Below are 16,287 nucleotides of genomic sequence, written 5' to 3'. Positions count from 1 at the left end.
GTAGGAGTTTACCTGTGAACTACTTTCAGTTATTAAACACGTTCGTGTGTTTAAAAAGTGTTATAGAAACGTATATGCATTTTTATTTGCAGGGTACCCTTTTGCGAATAACGTTTTGTATTTGCTGGGTAACAACGTCAACAAAAGTTGCGAGCTGTGTGAAGTTGTTGATCTCATCGGAACGTTGAAATGGTTGTGTTTGAATAAACTTTACCTCTATAAAACTAAACACGTCGCAGTAAGTTTATTATTTTACAAGGTGTGATATTTATGGTATTTTATTCAAAATAATACATAGTAAATAGCATAGCGTATAATATATAACGAAGTTGTTTGATGCCTTTAATGTACACTTGTGCATCCATTGTCATTTCAGTATATAGATAGCATATGATGTAAGTACATTTTATTGCTATCTTCAGTAAATAACATTTAATGTATGCATGTGCATCCGGTGTTTTCGTAAGATAGTATTTGCTATCTTCAGTAAATAGCATTTGATGTATTTACATTCATTGTTATCTTCAGTAGATATTATTTTGATGTACACATATGCATTCATTGATATCGTCAGTAGATAACATTTGATGTATAAGTGTGCATCCAGCGTTTTCTTCGGTGGATAGCATTTGATGTATGCAGTACTATGCACATTCATTACTATTTTCAGTAGATAGCACAGATACCATAGCATTTGACGTAGGCCTAAATATGCATACTGTGCTATCTTCAGTAGATAGCATTTATAGCTGTATATTTATTGCTATCTTCAGTAGATAACATTTGATGTACACATGCCCATCCAGTGTTTCCTTTAGTAGATACTATTTGATGTACACATATGCATCCAGTGTCATCTTTTGTAGATAGCGTTTTAATGTACACATGTGCATCCAGTGGTATCTTCAGTAGATGCATCCGGTGTTTTCTTCAGTGGATATAGTCTTTGATATATACATGCATTCAGTGCTATCTTCAGTAGATAGAATTTGATGCTGTAAATTTATTGCTATCTTCAGTATATATCTTTGATGTACAAGTATGCATCCAACATATAGAATTTGATGTATGCACATTTATTGGCATCTTTAGTAGATATTATTTGATGTACACATGTACGCCTAGTGTTATCTTCTGTAAATGGTATTTGATGTACACCTGGCATTTGATGTATATACATCCATTGCTATCTTTATTTCAATAGATAGTATGTATGTGCATCCATTGCTATCTTCAGTAGATAGCATTTGATATATGTACATCCGTTGCCATCTTCATTCAATAGATAGTATTGTGTATCCATTGCTATCTTCAGTAGATAGCATTTGATGTATGTACATCCATTGCTATCTTCATTCAATAGATAGTATTGTGTATCCATTGTTATCTTCAGTAGATAGCATTTGATGTATATACATCCATTGCTATCTTCAATCAATAGATAGTATTGTGTATCCATTGCTATCTTCAGTAGATAGCATTTGATGTATGTACATCCATTGCTATCTTCATTCAATAGATAGTATTGTGTATCCATTGCTATCTTCAGTAGATAGTATTTGATGTATGTACATCCATTGCTACCTTCATTCAATAGATAGTATTGTGTATCCATTGCTATCTTCAGTAGATAGCATTTGATGTATGTACATCCATTGCCATCTTCATTCAATAGATAGTATTGGGTATCCATTGCTATCTTCAGTAGATAGCATTTGATGTATGTACATCCATTGCTATCTTCATTTAATAGGTAGTATTGTGTATCCATTGCTATCTTCAGTAGATAGCATTTGATGTATGTACATCCATTGCCATCTTCATTCAATAGATAGTATTGTGTATCCATTGCTATCTTCAGTAGATAGCATTTGATGTATGTACATCCATTGCCATCTTCATTCAATAGAGAGTATTGTGTATCCATTGCTATCTTCAGTAGATGGCATTTGATGTATGTACATCCATTGCTACCTTCATTCAATAGATGTATGTGCATCCATTTCTATCTTCAGTAGACATGGTAGATAGCATAGCAATTGATGTATGTACATCCATTGCTACCTTCATTCAATAGATAGTATTGTGTATCCATTGCTATCTTCAGTAGATAGCATTTGATGTATGTACATCCATTGCTATCTTCATTCAATAGATAGTATTGTGTATCCATTGCTATCTTCAGTAGATAGCATTTGATGTATGTACATCCATTGCTATCTTCATTCAATAGATAGTATTGTGTATCCATTACTATCTTCAGTAGATAGCATTTGATGTATGTACACGGATGCCATCTTCATTCAATAGATAGTATTGTGTTTCCATTACTATCTTCAGTAGATAGCATTTGATGTATGTACATCCATTGCTACCGTCATTCAATAGATAGTATTGTGTATCCATTGCTATCTTCAGTAGATAGCATTTGATGTATGTACATCCATTGCTATCTTCATTCAATAGATAGTATTGTGTATCCATTGTTATCTTCAGTAGATAGCATTTGATGTATGTACATCCATTGCTACCTTCATTCAATAGATAGTATTGTGTATCCATTGCTATCATCAGTATATAGCATTTGATGTATGTACATCCATTGCTATCTTCATTCAAAGATAGTATTGTGTATCCATTGCTATCTTCAGTAGATAGCATTTAATGTATGTACATCCATTGCTATCTTCTTTCAATAGATAGTATTGTGTATCCATTGCTATCTTCAGTAGATAGCATTTGATGTATGTACATCCATTGCTATCTTCTTTCAATAGATAGTATTGTGTATCCATTGCTATCTTCAGTAGATTGCATTTGATGTATGTACATCCGTTGCCATCTTCATTCAATAGATAGTATTGTGTATCCATTGCTATCTTCAGTAGATAGCATTTGATGTATGTATATCCGTTGCTATCTTCATTCAATAGATAGTATTGTGTATCCATTGCTATCTTCAGTAGATAGCATTTGATGTATGTACATCCATTGATACCTTCATTCAATAGATAGTATTGTGTATCCATTGCTATTTTCAGTAGATAACATTTGATGTATGTACATCCATTGATACCTTCATTCAATAGATAGTATTGTGTATCCATTGCTATCTTCAGTAGATAGCATTTGATGTATGTAGTAATGTACATCCATTGCTATCTTCATTCAATAGATAGTATTGTGTATCCATTGCTATCTCCAGTAGATAGCATTTGATGTATGTACATCCATTGCCATCTTCATTCAATAGATAGTATGTATGTGCATCCATTGCTATCTTCAGTAGATAGCATTTGATGTATGTACATCCATTGCTATCTTCATTCAATAGATAGTATTGTGTATCCATTGCTATCTCCAGTAGATAGCATTTGATGTATGTACATCCATTGCTATCTTCATTCAATAGATAGTATTGTGTATCCATTGCTATCTCCATCTCCAGTAGATAGCATTTGATGTATGTACATCCGTTACCATCTTCATTTAATAGATAGCATTGTGTATCCATTGCTATCTTCAGTAGATAGCATTTGATGTATGTACATCCATTGCTATCTTCATTCAATAGATAGTATTGTCTCCATTGCTATCTCCATCTCCAGTAGATAGCATTTGATGTATGTACATCCATTGCTATCTTCATTCGATAGATAGTATTGTGTATCCATTGCTATCTTCAGTAGATAGCATTTGATGTATGTACATCCATTGATACCTTCATTCAATAGATAGTATTGTGTATCCATTGCTATCTTCAGTAGATAGCATTTGATGTATGTAGTAATGTACATCCATTGCTATCTTCGTTCAATAGATAGTATTGTGTATCCATTGCTATCTCCAGTAGATAGCATTTGATGTATGTACATCCATTCCCATCTTCATTCAATAGATAGTATGTATGTGCATCCATTGCTATCTTCAGTAGATAACATTTGATGTATGTACATCCATTGCTATCTTCATTCAATAGATAGTATTGTGTATCCATTGCTATCTTCAGTAGATAGCATTTGATGTATGTACATCCATTACTATCTTCATTCAATAGCTAGTATTGCTATCTCCAGTAGATAGCATTTGATGTATGTACATCCATTGCTATCTTCATTCAATAGATAGTATTGTGTATCCATTGCTATCTCCATCTCCAGTAGATAGTATACAAATATATACTGCCATGAGAGGTTCTGGTTCAAACTATGGGCCCGAGGTGAGATCAATAGTACTATTTTCCTGAGGGCGCAGCCCCGAAGGAAAATAGTATTAATTGATCTCAACGAGGGACCATAGTTTTAACCAGAACTTCGAATAAAGGCAGTATATATTTGTTTTATATACTTCATTAATATGTTCTTTGTTCATTGATTGGTTAAAAGAAAATTATTTGACGTTTTGACTCTCCGGCTTCTATCCTGTGTGAACAGCACGACCAATTTAAGCACACAACCTATATTTTACCCTTCAAAAAATCGAATAGGCTAAAATCGGGCTAACCAATTACAGGAGCGCGAAATCACGCTATGGCAGTTTCGCGTGCGTGAACTGTTCCGTCGCATCGAATGCTCGCACGCGGAAGGCATGGTCAAAAGTACTATTTACGGCTTGGAGGTACTATTTACGGCTCATCCGGGACATTGAAAATACTATTTACGGCTTAGAGGTACTATTTACGGATAGGAGCACTGATGGTAGAACTATTTTTGGTCATGTGATCCACTTTTAACCAATCAATGAACAAGAATATATTAATGAAGTATATAACATTTGATGTATGTACATCCATTGCTATCTTCATTCAATAGATAGTATTGTGTATCCATTGCTATCTTCAGTAGATAGCATTTGATGTATGTACATCCGTTACTATCTTCATTCAATAGATAGTATTGTGTATTCATTGCTATCTTCAGTAGATAGCATTTGATGTATGTACATCCATTGCTATCTTCATTCAATAGATAGTATTGTGTATCCTTTGCTATCTTCAGTAGATAGCATTTGATGTATGTACATCCGTTGCCATCTTCATTCAATAGATAGTATTGTGTATCCATTGCTATCTTCAGTAGATAGCATTTGATGTATGTACATCCATTGCTATCTTCTTTCAATAGATTGTATTGTGTATCCATTGCTATCTTCAGTAGATAGCATTTGATGTATGTACATCTATTGCTATCTTCATTTAATAGATAGTATTGTGTATCCATTGCTATCTTCAGTAGATAGCATGTGATGTATGTACATCCATTGATACCTTCATTCAATAGATGTATGTGCATCCATTTCTATCTTCATTAGACATGGTAGATAGCATTTTATGCATGTACATCCATTGCCATCTTCATTCAATAGATAGTATTGTGTATCCATTGCTATATTCAGTAGATAGCATTTGATGTATGTACATCCATTGCTACCTTCATTCAATAGACGTATGTGCATCCATTTCTATTTTCATTAGACATGGTAGGTAGCATTTTATGCATGTATATAGATACATTCATTGTTATCTTCAGTAGATAGCATTTGATGTATATATATATTATATACATCCATTGCTATCTTCAATTAAATAGACAGTGTAATTATGTATGTGCATCCATTGCTATCTTCAGTAGATGTGTGCACATACTCATTGATATTTTCAGTAGATAGTATGATTTTTGTAGTACATGTGTGTATAAACCATTGGTCAGTTGAAGTTCAAAAACCGATTTGTTGCAAAGAAATTCCAGATACCGTATCATCGTACAAATCATCTCCCAGAGTCGTGAAAGTGATATCATGCATACATGTAGAGTCGTTAATGATATAACAGAAACTCTGCAAGCAGGTATATAGTATCCAGGAGGAAAATGGACTTATCTGAACCTAAAAGTTTACATTCAAATCCGCGATATGAATGACTGATGATTCCTTGTAAAACAAAGGGACATAAAAATAGTGAATATGTTCAGTCATCCAGTCGTTAGAATCACAAAGTTTTGAATTAAATCAAATACTGGAACTTACATTTTTTGCAACTTGCTATACGTTGCGTCTGAAACCATCAGACTTCATCAGGCAACTGACCCGCTGGGCTGGTCATGTGACACTTTGAGACTCAGTACAAACGAGGCCCAGAACTCCGCCGTGTACCTTCACCTTAAAGACACTTGTCATAATATTGACACCGAGGACGCAGTGATTCTCGATAAGGAGGATAGGAACAGTGGCATAGGAGAGGCATTAAGGAAGCCATCTGGGAGAGAGTAGAGCAGCCGTCACTTAACAAGAAAGGGGGACTGACGCATGGACCGGGCCATCAAGACGATCCCTAGCCGTCTCAAAGTGTCACATGACCAGCCCAGCGGGTCAGTTGCCTGATGAAGTCTGATGGTTTCAGACGCAACGTAGCAAGTTGCAGAAAATGTAAGTTACAGTATTTGATTTAATTCAAAACTTTGTGAAAGGGACATAAACCTGATGAAGTCACTTTCATGTCTAGCGTCTCCGGGAAATGATTGGCACAACCTTTCAATTGATGTCACATATAGGCCTACCACATTGGAACACTCCACAAATAAATAAAAAAAGGTTTCATTCAATTTAAAGGAAAACTTCGTGATCCATAGCCCCACCCCCAACTTATTCCCAAAAGAGTTGAGATATTATATATATGCAAATATACTCGCAAATTCAGACCGAATCAACATCAATATTAAAAGTAATCCTTTTTCGTGGGTATCTATAGTGAACTATGACATAAAAAGAAGATGTTATTATCTCGAAATGACCATTTAAGGAAGTGCTACGATGTCGCAAATGTTTGTTTCTTTAAATCAACGATTCTTTTAATTTTATTTAAGCATTGAAAACTTCAAGACGAGCTTCAAATTAAACACACAATTGAAAAAGAGTATTATCCATATGTATTAATATGACTAAGTCAGCTAACTCAGTTTTATATCAACGTTTTGTTATCGTGAACAGAACCCCCCTCTCCGATGATCAGGCGAAGGATTTGAAATACCAGATATAAGTCTCACCATCTTCTGTAATGATACGATCCGATCCTGTAAAGACAACAAAATGACCAATCATGAACCATTGTATTTTGACAGATTAGTGACTTTATAGTTATTTAAATGGTAACATCAAAATAGAAATAAATGTTATATATAATTCATACGGTATACAAATTGCCAAATTTCCCAGCAAACACAAAAATGTTTTTAAAACGTTATAAACATGCTATAAACGCGTTTTGGTTTTGGTCAAACGTTATAATGGCATTTAAATGTCCGGTCGGGTATAAGCCAGTCAAGAAAACATTTTTAAAACGTTTTATTATATATAAAAAAACCCACTTCAACGACATTTTTAAAATGTTGTTTAAATGTTATTACAAAATATTTTTTGGCAAATATTTTTTCAAAATATTGTGTCAACATTTAGTAACATGTTAGAATGTTTTGCATTAAGTTTTCATAAACGTTTCCTGAATGTTATTAAAACGATTTATCAGTACCCTTTATATAACCAGACATTTTCTGTGAAATGTTTTGTGCTTGCTGGTTAACAAGCAAAATTAAGCATCAAGACAAATCAAAAAAATATGACTCCTACTTTAGAGACAAGACGAAGGACGGTGTTCGATAGGCCTATGAGAATTCTGAAACGGGTGTTTCATCATTATTGAAGCATTTTTTATGGCGTGAATGGGCAAAGTATTCTACTTTGGAATAAGGGACGGGCATCAAGGTCATTTAATCATGGTAGAAATAAATGCATGTGATTAAATCAGACCCACCCAACCCCCTTAAACAATAGTTTAACTTCAATATTATTATTTGAAATGGTCACGACTTTTAATTAATGTCCCAATGCAACTGTATTTTGTGAATATTGTTATTTTCTTGGCATACCTGTGGAAGCCGATACTCGTTCAGAACCAATCAGAATTGTCCAATAGTGATGCCTATCACCATCATTAGCAACGCCGTTTATATGAGACATAAAATGTCCCCACTGACCGAGTGTAGCTTCAAACCTGTAAGAAAGAATGATCGGAAATTTATTCTCGATTGAACGTCGGTAGGCCTACTTCATGTACTTATTATATAGGCTCTGATCACAAGTGTTATCACAATAATGAACCCAAGTGATCTGGTTAGACTTTTTTCGGCAGCCACTATATATTACATGGGATACGAGTACGCCGTCGGTTATCACAGTACTGGTGCAACCGGATCTTGTGTGAGTGGTCGAGCTTTCGTCAGATGTGTCTTCATCAGACGAAGTCAGAAACACCTCTGACGAAACCTCCACTACTCACACAGCGACCGGGTTACTATAGGCTTATAATAAATTATACAGTTATTAATACACGTCAAGATTTAGATTTAGGGTTTTGATTTGGGGTTAGGATTTTGGATTAGGGTTGCGATTCCAGGTTAGGCATATCACAATATATCTCGTGGAAACAACCACAGAGGGCTCATGGATGGTTGAACGGCTCACCAGAAAAATGCAATGACCGAAAATCTATCGAAAGGAATTGTATGAAATATTGTGTGGCGATTAAGGAGGAACAAGGACAATTGCCGATGAGACTATGTAGGTCAAGGAGGCGAGATTGAATAAGGTAAGTCATATTATATGTAACTAAAATTCAATCAAGGTGATGGTTCATAAAAGTTTAGCTTAGCAAGTTTATCATTATGTCTTTAATATTTATTAATAAAGTAAAACGCATTTGAAAACTCAAAAACGCGAGTCAATGTTGAGCATCCTCTTGCATTATAAGATGGAGGCAGTGGCGTAACGTACGAGGGGCACGGAGGCACGTGCCCATCGATTTGGACATTTAGATAATCCCAGCATTATGAAAATAGTGTGGTTTTTGCTTGGGCGAGAATAAATATAGGCCTAATATTCTTGATTCTTATTTTACTCCGAGTTTGTGTTGTTGAGAACCCCTTTCTTACCTGAAAGTGTCGTCATGTTGGTCGGTGGCGAGTACCATTGCTTCGTACAGCGTCGAATTTTCCGGGACGACAACATTTAGGGTGAGATTTTCGGCTGACGTATCAACTCCATTTTCAATTCGAAGTAGAATATTGATTTCAGGGAACACAGATTTGTCAACTTCTTCGTCTGTGATTAGAAAATAATAATATCAGGGTGGTCGTTGTGGAGAGGGGGTGGTATGCTAACTCAACCACCATCCAGACAATTTCAACCCCACAAAAAATTAACACCCCATCCCACCCGAAATGGTAAAAAGTGCAATTAATTTGTAATGTACTAGCATGTCTTACATATTGAATGTGTCCGTCGGCAAATTGCAATGCATCCTGAAAATGTTAAATGTGCGTTTTGGGACGCATGAGACGTGCTATTTTGCTATTGCACTTGAATATAGCATTGTCATTTGTTAAAGAACAAAATTCTCTCTACAATCTGTGTTGTCTGTCTCTAAAACCATCTATTAGACTTTTAATTGAAAGTACCGTAAAATTCCAAGTTTAAGCATACGTACATAATGAATTAATTATTAGTGATTATCGGCACTGGTGCATAATTATATACAAATACCTTGTGGGATATCGCAATTTGGCTTCACATGTTTCACACTTGCGAAGTTCTTATTGATGAGCAACGGTAGAATCTGTATCGTTCCTCCTTGGCTACCGAAGTGGCCTTCATCCTCTTGAGATGTTAGTATGCCAGATCGTACAGCTTCGTGGCAATTCCAGTCGTTCGACTCCACTCCTGCAGCCGTCAAAGCCTGTATCCACATTATCAGTTAAGTATCAAGAGGCAAATATAGCGTTACTGTCCTACCAAAAGGGCCTGACTGAGATATGGTTAAATTCATAACACCCACAATGATATTAAACCCCGGTATTAAACTAAAACAATTATGTGCAAAGGAACGATATCCCTCTTGTATCATACTACCCATAGAACACCAATAATATAGAGAATGAGTTTTTATCTGCAGGGCCGGATTTACCTTGGGGGGGGGGCCTGGGCCAGGCCCGGGGGCCAGGTCAGAATTTGGAGGCCCCAAACTCACCGTGAGGAAGGCATGTGCACTCAAGTGGCCAATTTTTGGTTTAGAGGGTGACGAGCATATTTTTTTCCGATATTAGAGCTTATTCGTAGGACGTTTGTGCGCGTAGCACAAAAAAAATTTCGATTTCAGAATATATTTTTAGCCCTAAGATAAAGGTGGACTTTGCTATGTAATGGGCTAGTGTGCGCGAAGCGCGGAAAATCTTTGCATTATTACCATATTTTGGTCCAAAACATGGTGTTTTCGGGCTAAAAAGGAACAAGGACAGGGCAATTTTGGGGCCCCCAAGTGTTGGGGGCCCGGCTCATCTGGCCCAATGGTAAATCCGGACCCTGTTTATCTGATATTGCAATTTTTTTGGTTTGCATTACACATCGTCATTCTCATATTAGTCGCTTTTTGAGGTTTAGAGTTTTTTGCTTATTAATACTGGACTACCGTAAAATCACGAATTTAAGCAGAGGTACGCACAGTCGTCAGCACAAGCATACGAGATTGTGGGGACAACATTGCAATGAAAATAATACGCAAATAAAAACAATTTATAGAATGTATCTTGGAATGATATCCTTTAAGGGTTTGGGTATGCGTACTCGTGAGAAACGGTTTTTAATACGGAATAAATCCTAATCTCATCGTAACATCATCTAAGCGGCACAATTCATATCCCATTGAAAAGTGTGTTCCAACGATTACGCACTCCCCCAAGGTGGGATAAAAACGTATACCTGTACGGCCAAGGCAGTACTGATTTGGTTGCCAAATGAGTAGGTTTCCTGATCTTGATTAGAAAGTATGTAGTCGATGCTGCGCTGCATTTTCTGTTCGTATGCATTCCGATATCCAGTAGGTACCTTGTCACGTATACACGACATTGCCATCAAAGCCATGGACACCACGTCTATTAAGAAAGTAATACAAGTTTCATAATTTTTCAAAGATGAAATCTGTTCCAAAAGATTTAATAAAGGTTTGAATTTAATACATTTCATTTTTCTTTCATCGAACAGCAAAATCTGCAGTGTCAGTGATGTTTGCGTGCATTTGTATTGGGCATTTGGAGCTATGTGGTATTCGAGCCTGCTGCAAGTAGTATATAATACTAGTATGTAACGTGTGTTGTTTTGCGGTCTTCATGCGAGTAGGTCCAACACATGGAAAGTCAATCATGTGTGATGGGCTATTCTAGAAAATAGATTCGCACCCCTACAGAAGAATTCGGATTTCCGGACTTTTTGACCAGATGATTGCTGGAAATCCAGACTTTCAAAGTGTTTAAATACGAAAAATCCTAAATTTGAGTCATTTCGGACAATTCAGTGCTTTTTTACACATTTTATTGTATTTCCAAGTTTTTTCCAATAGCATTGGCAACTGGAATTCTAGTCATTTTCATGAAGTAAACCTGGAAATCCAGACATTTCTTTTATTGAAAGAGTTTACCCTTTTATATGGAATGTGCACTTATTTCCTGGAATAGCCAGCTAGTATTCCAGCTCTTAAAATATCTGACATCTTTCTCCCACACTATTAAATACATACCTATTCCGTATCTATAACTTCCATTCACGCTCTGTCCATCCAATATTTCTCTGATATACTTAGCTCTAATTGGTGCACCGCTTTTACATAAAGCTAGCAGAGCCAAGCCGTATTGAAAATAGTTGTTGAAGTTTCTTTGAAAAAATAAAATAAACAGAAATGACCAAAAACGATGCAGATGACACAGTGACAAACATGTATATTACCTGGGGGGGTCAAGTGAAGTGGGGATCGGAACTTGACCTAAAATTCGAGTTATTTTCCCGAAATATAGTTGGAATTTCAGTCATTTTTGTTCTGACTGGGGGGAACTGGACAGAGCCAAAGCCAACTTTGGAGAAGGGGGAGTGCAAATTCCCACATTAGGCTATAAATAATACCCGAGTGGTTCCACCACTGTTGGTAGCCTACCCATAACCGAAGTGCCATCATGTATCATGAACACAACTGACACGTCGTATACCGATAACATCCTATAATCTCAATCTAATTACTTGAAATTCTGCAACATAATTTATGTGAAGATTTAGAAAGTCGACCCCATAATAGTTGCAAGGCCTTAACGAATTATGCTTATACTCACGATTGTGGAAATCTGTTCATATTTCCATTCAGAATGTCGATCAGATCGTTCCGATAGAAATCCGTCACGTTATGGCAAGTTGAATTCAGCGCCATTATGTAATAGGCCAACATTCCTGGTGATATATTGGGTAAATTCCGAATTTTGCGACTGGAATCCTTATCCACTCTGACATAGATCAAATATAAATTAAATATAAAATATATTAAAAATATTTCATATAGGCCTACTCTAGCACAAAATTCGAATGAACATGGGTGTATGTTTCCAGTCCCAGTTCCAGTGTATTTGTGCGACTCATGCAGGACTGAAGTCTGTTTTTTTTTTCGTTGGACTCGGACATAATAAAAATGACTCGGGTCGGGTTGTACACGGGCAAAAATATCAACGACTCGATGCCGAGTCCAATCCGAGTCCGTGGACGCAGTCCAATTATGACAGGCCTTAAATGGGAAATAATTTATTTAAAAATGTCAATTTGCCTATTATAGATCTCAATGTTCTAGGCCTATGTTTGCATATTAAATTTGGCAGTGTATGCAATAATGCAACTAGTCGCACATAATATAGTCGGTAATCGGTTCATAGTTTTTTGGACTCGGATTTGGCACCCTGGCAAGGACACTTCGGACTCGGATATGGATACCGGACTGATGAGGTGGACTCGGGAAAAATACAAGACATTGCCGTCTCAACTGAAATGTTCATCTAGAAAGCAGATCGAAGAGTACCGTCGTAGGCCTATACTTACACCTTCGCTCTCGAAAGCTCAGCCAATAACTCTATCTCCAATTGTTTAACACTAAGCTGAGTAGTAAGATCCTCACTATTCCGACTATACCAGCTATCATTGGTTAGCTGCATTGCCAATATTGCTGTCGCAGTACTCTTCAGAGGCCAACCCCAATGACGTGTACGTTGGGATAGCAACCAGGAGATAGCTCTTTGGTACGATTCCCCCACCTGTAGTACAAGCTCTGAAGATGACTCAGGACCTATGAGGAACACATTTTAATATAATGAAGTACAATTGATTTCGGCATACTGACGAATCATCATACCACGCGACAATGGAGCAGCGACACTTTGATAGCAAAATTACGATTTTTTGTACCACAAGCAAGTCGATAACATCGCCCTCTATTGCCATTATAATACTTTTTTGAGAGAGAGAGAGCAAGAGAAAGACATTATATAAAAGTTAGTAGTAGTCTTGAAATCCCGCCTTACAATAGGCGCACCCCATGTTCAGGGTAAGGTTCCTTAAACTTACATATCAAAAAGTACAAAAAGTCTGCAAATAATATAACTAGTTCCAAAAAAGCAAAGAGTCGCTGCCGGATGCCGCAAGTGCACTGCGGGAAAAAAGCACATCAGGCCCTCCCCTCGGAGCAAAAGTTCTGCATGCTGCTCTCTGCGGGGCTCGCTGTCATAACCAATGATAACGGCCCTCGATCTCTATGTCAATACATTTTACAAAATACAAAAGGTTCAATCTTCGGGAACGAAGAAAACTCCAAATAATTATTGTTGCCTAGGATCGCGTTTGTCTTTAGGATGTACCAGCTGTTTTCTGAGAGTGTTGTGCGGTTTCATAGTGCATCAGGACATCCGGTCAAAAAGTAATGTATACGCGGTAGTGATTGCCAATATCATGATATGCTCTGACATGCAAGTTACCGCTTCCTCTTGCCTGTATATACCCCACAACATTTTCGTCCCGGATTGCTGTGCCCTCTTCTAAAACATTTGTAGATTTAGCATATGTATATAGGCCTAGTGCTAGACTGCTTTGCATACACAATAAGCCACCAGATCCCAACGATCATTAATCTTTACATACCGGGGTAATAATCATAGTTTTTTTAACAACATGAAAATAATTAAGAAACTTACCGCAAATCATGTGCAAGTTTGTGTTGTTTGAAATTGGCGGTTCTTGCGCCACTATCCCTATTATTATGGTTATAGCGAAGAGCCATACGACCTGCGTTATATTAGCCATTCTGGTGATGAGGCAAAACAATTGAATTGAAGCTGGCTGCTATCTGAAAACAGGCAATAAACGGTACATGTATAAACGGTAAAAGATAGAAGTCCGCGGATATCCTTTTGGCTATATCGTATAATTATTGATACGCACACAAAACTTGTGTGGGTATAATGGGACTCACCTACGTGGGTATTCATTTTGTCCACCCGGTGACCCCTTTACTATTTATGTGAGTCAAATGACACACCAGTGACTCATTTAGTGGGTCAGTGAGTCATGTGACACACTGGCAGTGGATCATTGTGTCACGGCTTGACTCACCTTGAGTAGGTCACATTTGACATACTAAATGAGCAGCCCGTAACCAGGATATATTGGGGGGGGGCTGATTTTGAAAAGGTGGGCTATTTTTTCCAAAAGTTGGACTTTTTTGACCTAAAAGGCATAAGGCTCACAACGCTCGCAAATGGGACTCTTTGGGTCAAAAAAGGAAACTTTGGGGGTATTTTGGGAAAGGGTGCTGTCGGATAAGTTTAGAACCGTCAAGCTTTCGCCAGGAACAAGGGGCAGTCTTCAGTGAACGGCTCTTTTCAGAGCCATCAGTAGGCAAGGGGCGGCCTACATGTCTCATTCTTAGGTATTTGCCCTGAAAAAGTCAGAGCTACTCCTGACCAAAGCTTGACAGTTCTAAAACTTGTCCGACGGCGAACCTGCTAAAAAAAACCCCACTAATTGTTATGAATTCCCGTCGTAAAAGCCTATCCCACAAATTGTACAAAGAGTAGGCCTATATATATTAGACTTACCTGCTTCCTTAAAGTTTTATATTCCTGACGGTCGATCGCACAACCTTGTTGTCCAGCCAGGCAGCCAGATTTGATAAGAAGAAGTGGTATTCTATTGAGTTTCAGGAAACGTAGGCCTATATTATACCAGACTGCTAGCCAACTCGATTGCGGTGTCATTTTGAAACCCGGATATATTCAAACCATCTTTGGCTGTCGGCCATCCTTTATGAGTTGATTGCACAGTTTAATAGGCCATAAGGCACTGTATCGAAGGTAGCTATATAAAGCCACAGTCCTACAATTTTGTATGACACTCAAAACGTTAATGGTTAAACTATTTCACCCAACATTGGTAAAATGTTAAGGGGTGGGGTATGAACGTTTGGACAGTATTTATTGTGGGACATTAGAGCACATCAGACGTATATCGAATTGCATTCTGAATACGAAGAATGTCCTTCTGATACCCAAAAATTTTGATTTTTTGAAATTCGCAATGTAATACACATCAATCAATCAATCAATCAATCAATCAATCAATCAATCAATCTTTATTTTCATCAATCTCATACAAACATTATAGCATTATTATATACAATTATTGTGTATTAACAAGTTTTGATGAAGGTAGGTACATCACAAAGCCGAGGCCTGATAACGATGTACCACCTTTTAACCATGTTAACTAACAAATAATTATAATTTAATCAAAACAACGAATATACACATAAACATAAACAACAAAACATTTACAAAGAACCCATCTTAATTTACCATAATACAATTTTAAGCAAACAAATATTTATAGTATAGTATCAAGTAGTATAGTGAATAACATAGAGTCAGCACAATATGTATTATGGCAAATGGTAAAAAAAATTGATATTTTTGATATTTAACAGTACTCGAAGTAAACTTATAAATCTGATGATTTATACTTAAGGTGTATGTAAGTGGGATGAAAAGCCGACAATCAATTGAACATTTTGACCTTTCGTATCGAAGATATGGATATTTTTTCCCCAAAACAACACCTCCCAGCTACATACACTTTAAGAATATGTCATTAGATTTATAAAATTTACTTCGAGGACTGTTATATAGGCCTATCAAAAATGTGAAAAATATCAAATTTTAATAATTTGTCATCAAATTTGTATTAAATCGTGAATTTCAGAAAGACATTCTTCGTATTCAGAATGCAATTCGACGTGTCCCACAAAAAATACTGTCGAAACGCTCAAAACGTTAGTTTTATTGACTTTATTTTATAAAAAAAATTCATCGCGCCACTACCCACATCAAG

General features: G+C 36.6%; 1 protein-coding gene across 2 annotated transcripts; it reads right to left on the bottom strand.

Annotated features, from left to right (window-relative positions):
* Nucleotides 1-6,819: 6,819 nt before the first annotated feature.
* Nucleotides 6,820-15,173, bottom strand: LOC140155705 (uncharacterized protein CG3556-like). 2 transcript variants are annotated; one of them, XM_072178638.1, is made up of 10 exons: nt 15,000-15,173; nt 14,097-14,244; nt 12,952-13,195; nt 12,201-12,368; nt 11,618-11,751; nt 10,804-10,976; nt 9,592-9,784; nt 8,982-9,150; nt 7,920-8,044; nt 6,820-7,067 (listed from the first exon to the last, which is right to left on the bottom strand). In XM_072178638.1, the coding sequence occupies exons 1-10, from the start codon at nt 15,156-15,158 to the stop codon at nt 7,003-7,005; spliced, it is 1,578 nt and encodes a 525-aa protein (XP_072034739.1). In that variant the 5' UTR covers nt 15,159-15,173; the 3' UTR covers nt 6,820-7,002. The 2 variants fall into 2 exon arrangements, with proteins under 2 accessions (XP_072034739.1, XP_072034740.1); XM_072178639.1 differs by having other exon boundaries at nt 14,097-14,248; nt 15,000-15,120.
* Nucleotides 15,174-16,287: the final 1,114 nt, after the last annotated feature.

Source organism: Amphiura filiformis, chromosome 6 (genome assembly GCF_039555335.1).
Source record: "Amphiura filiformis chromosome 6, Afil_fr2py, whole genome shotgun sequence".
In the NCBI taxonomy this organism is placed as follows: domain Eukaryota; kingdom Metazoa; phylum Echinodermata; class Ophiuroidea; order Amphilepidida; family Amphiuridae; genus Amphiura; species Amphiura filiformis.
This window is presented reverse-complemented; position numbering and strand designations above follow the sequence as displayed.

What these genes read in the sequence shown, in the direction of transcription:
- LOC140155705 (XM_072178638.1), bottom strand. Translation starts at nt 15,158, where the DNA reads ATGACACCGCAATCGAGTTGGCTAGCAGTCTGGTATAATATAGGCCTA. An exon ending in AAACTTGCACATGATTTGCG is followed by an intron (nt 13,196 to 14,096) that starts GTAAGTTTCTTA and finishes TGTTCCTCATAG; the next exon opens with GTCCTGAGTCATCTTCAGAG. An exon ending in GTACTGCCTTGGCCGTACAG is followed by an intron (nt 9,785 to 10,803) that starts GTATACGTTTTT and finishes ATGTGGATACAG; the next exon opens with GCTTTGACGGCTGCAGGAGT.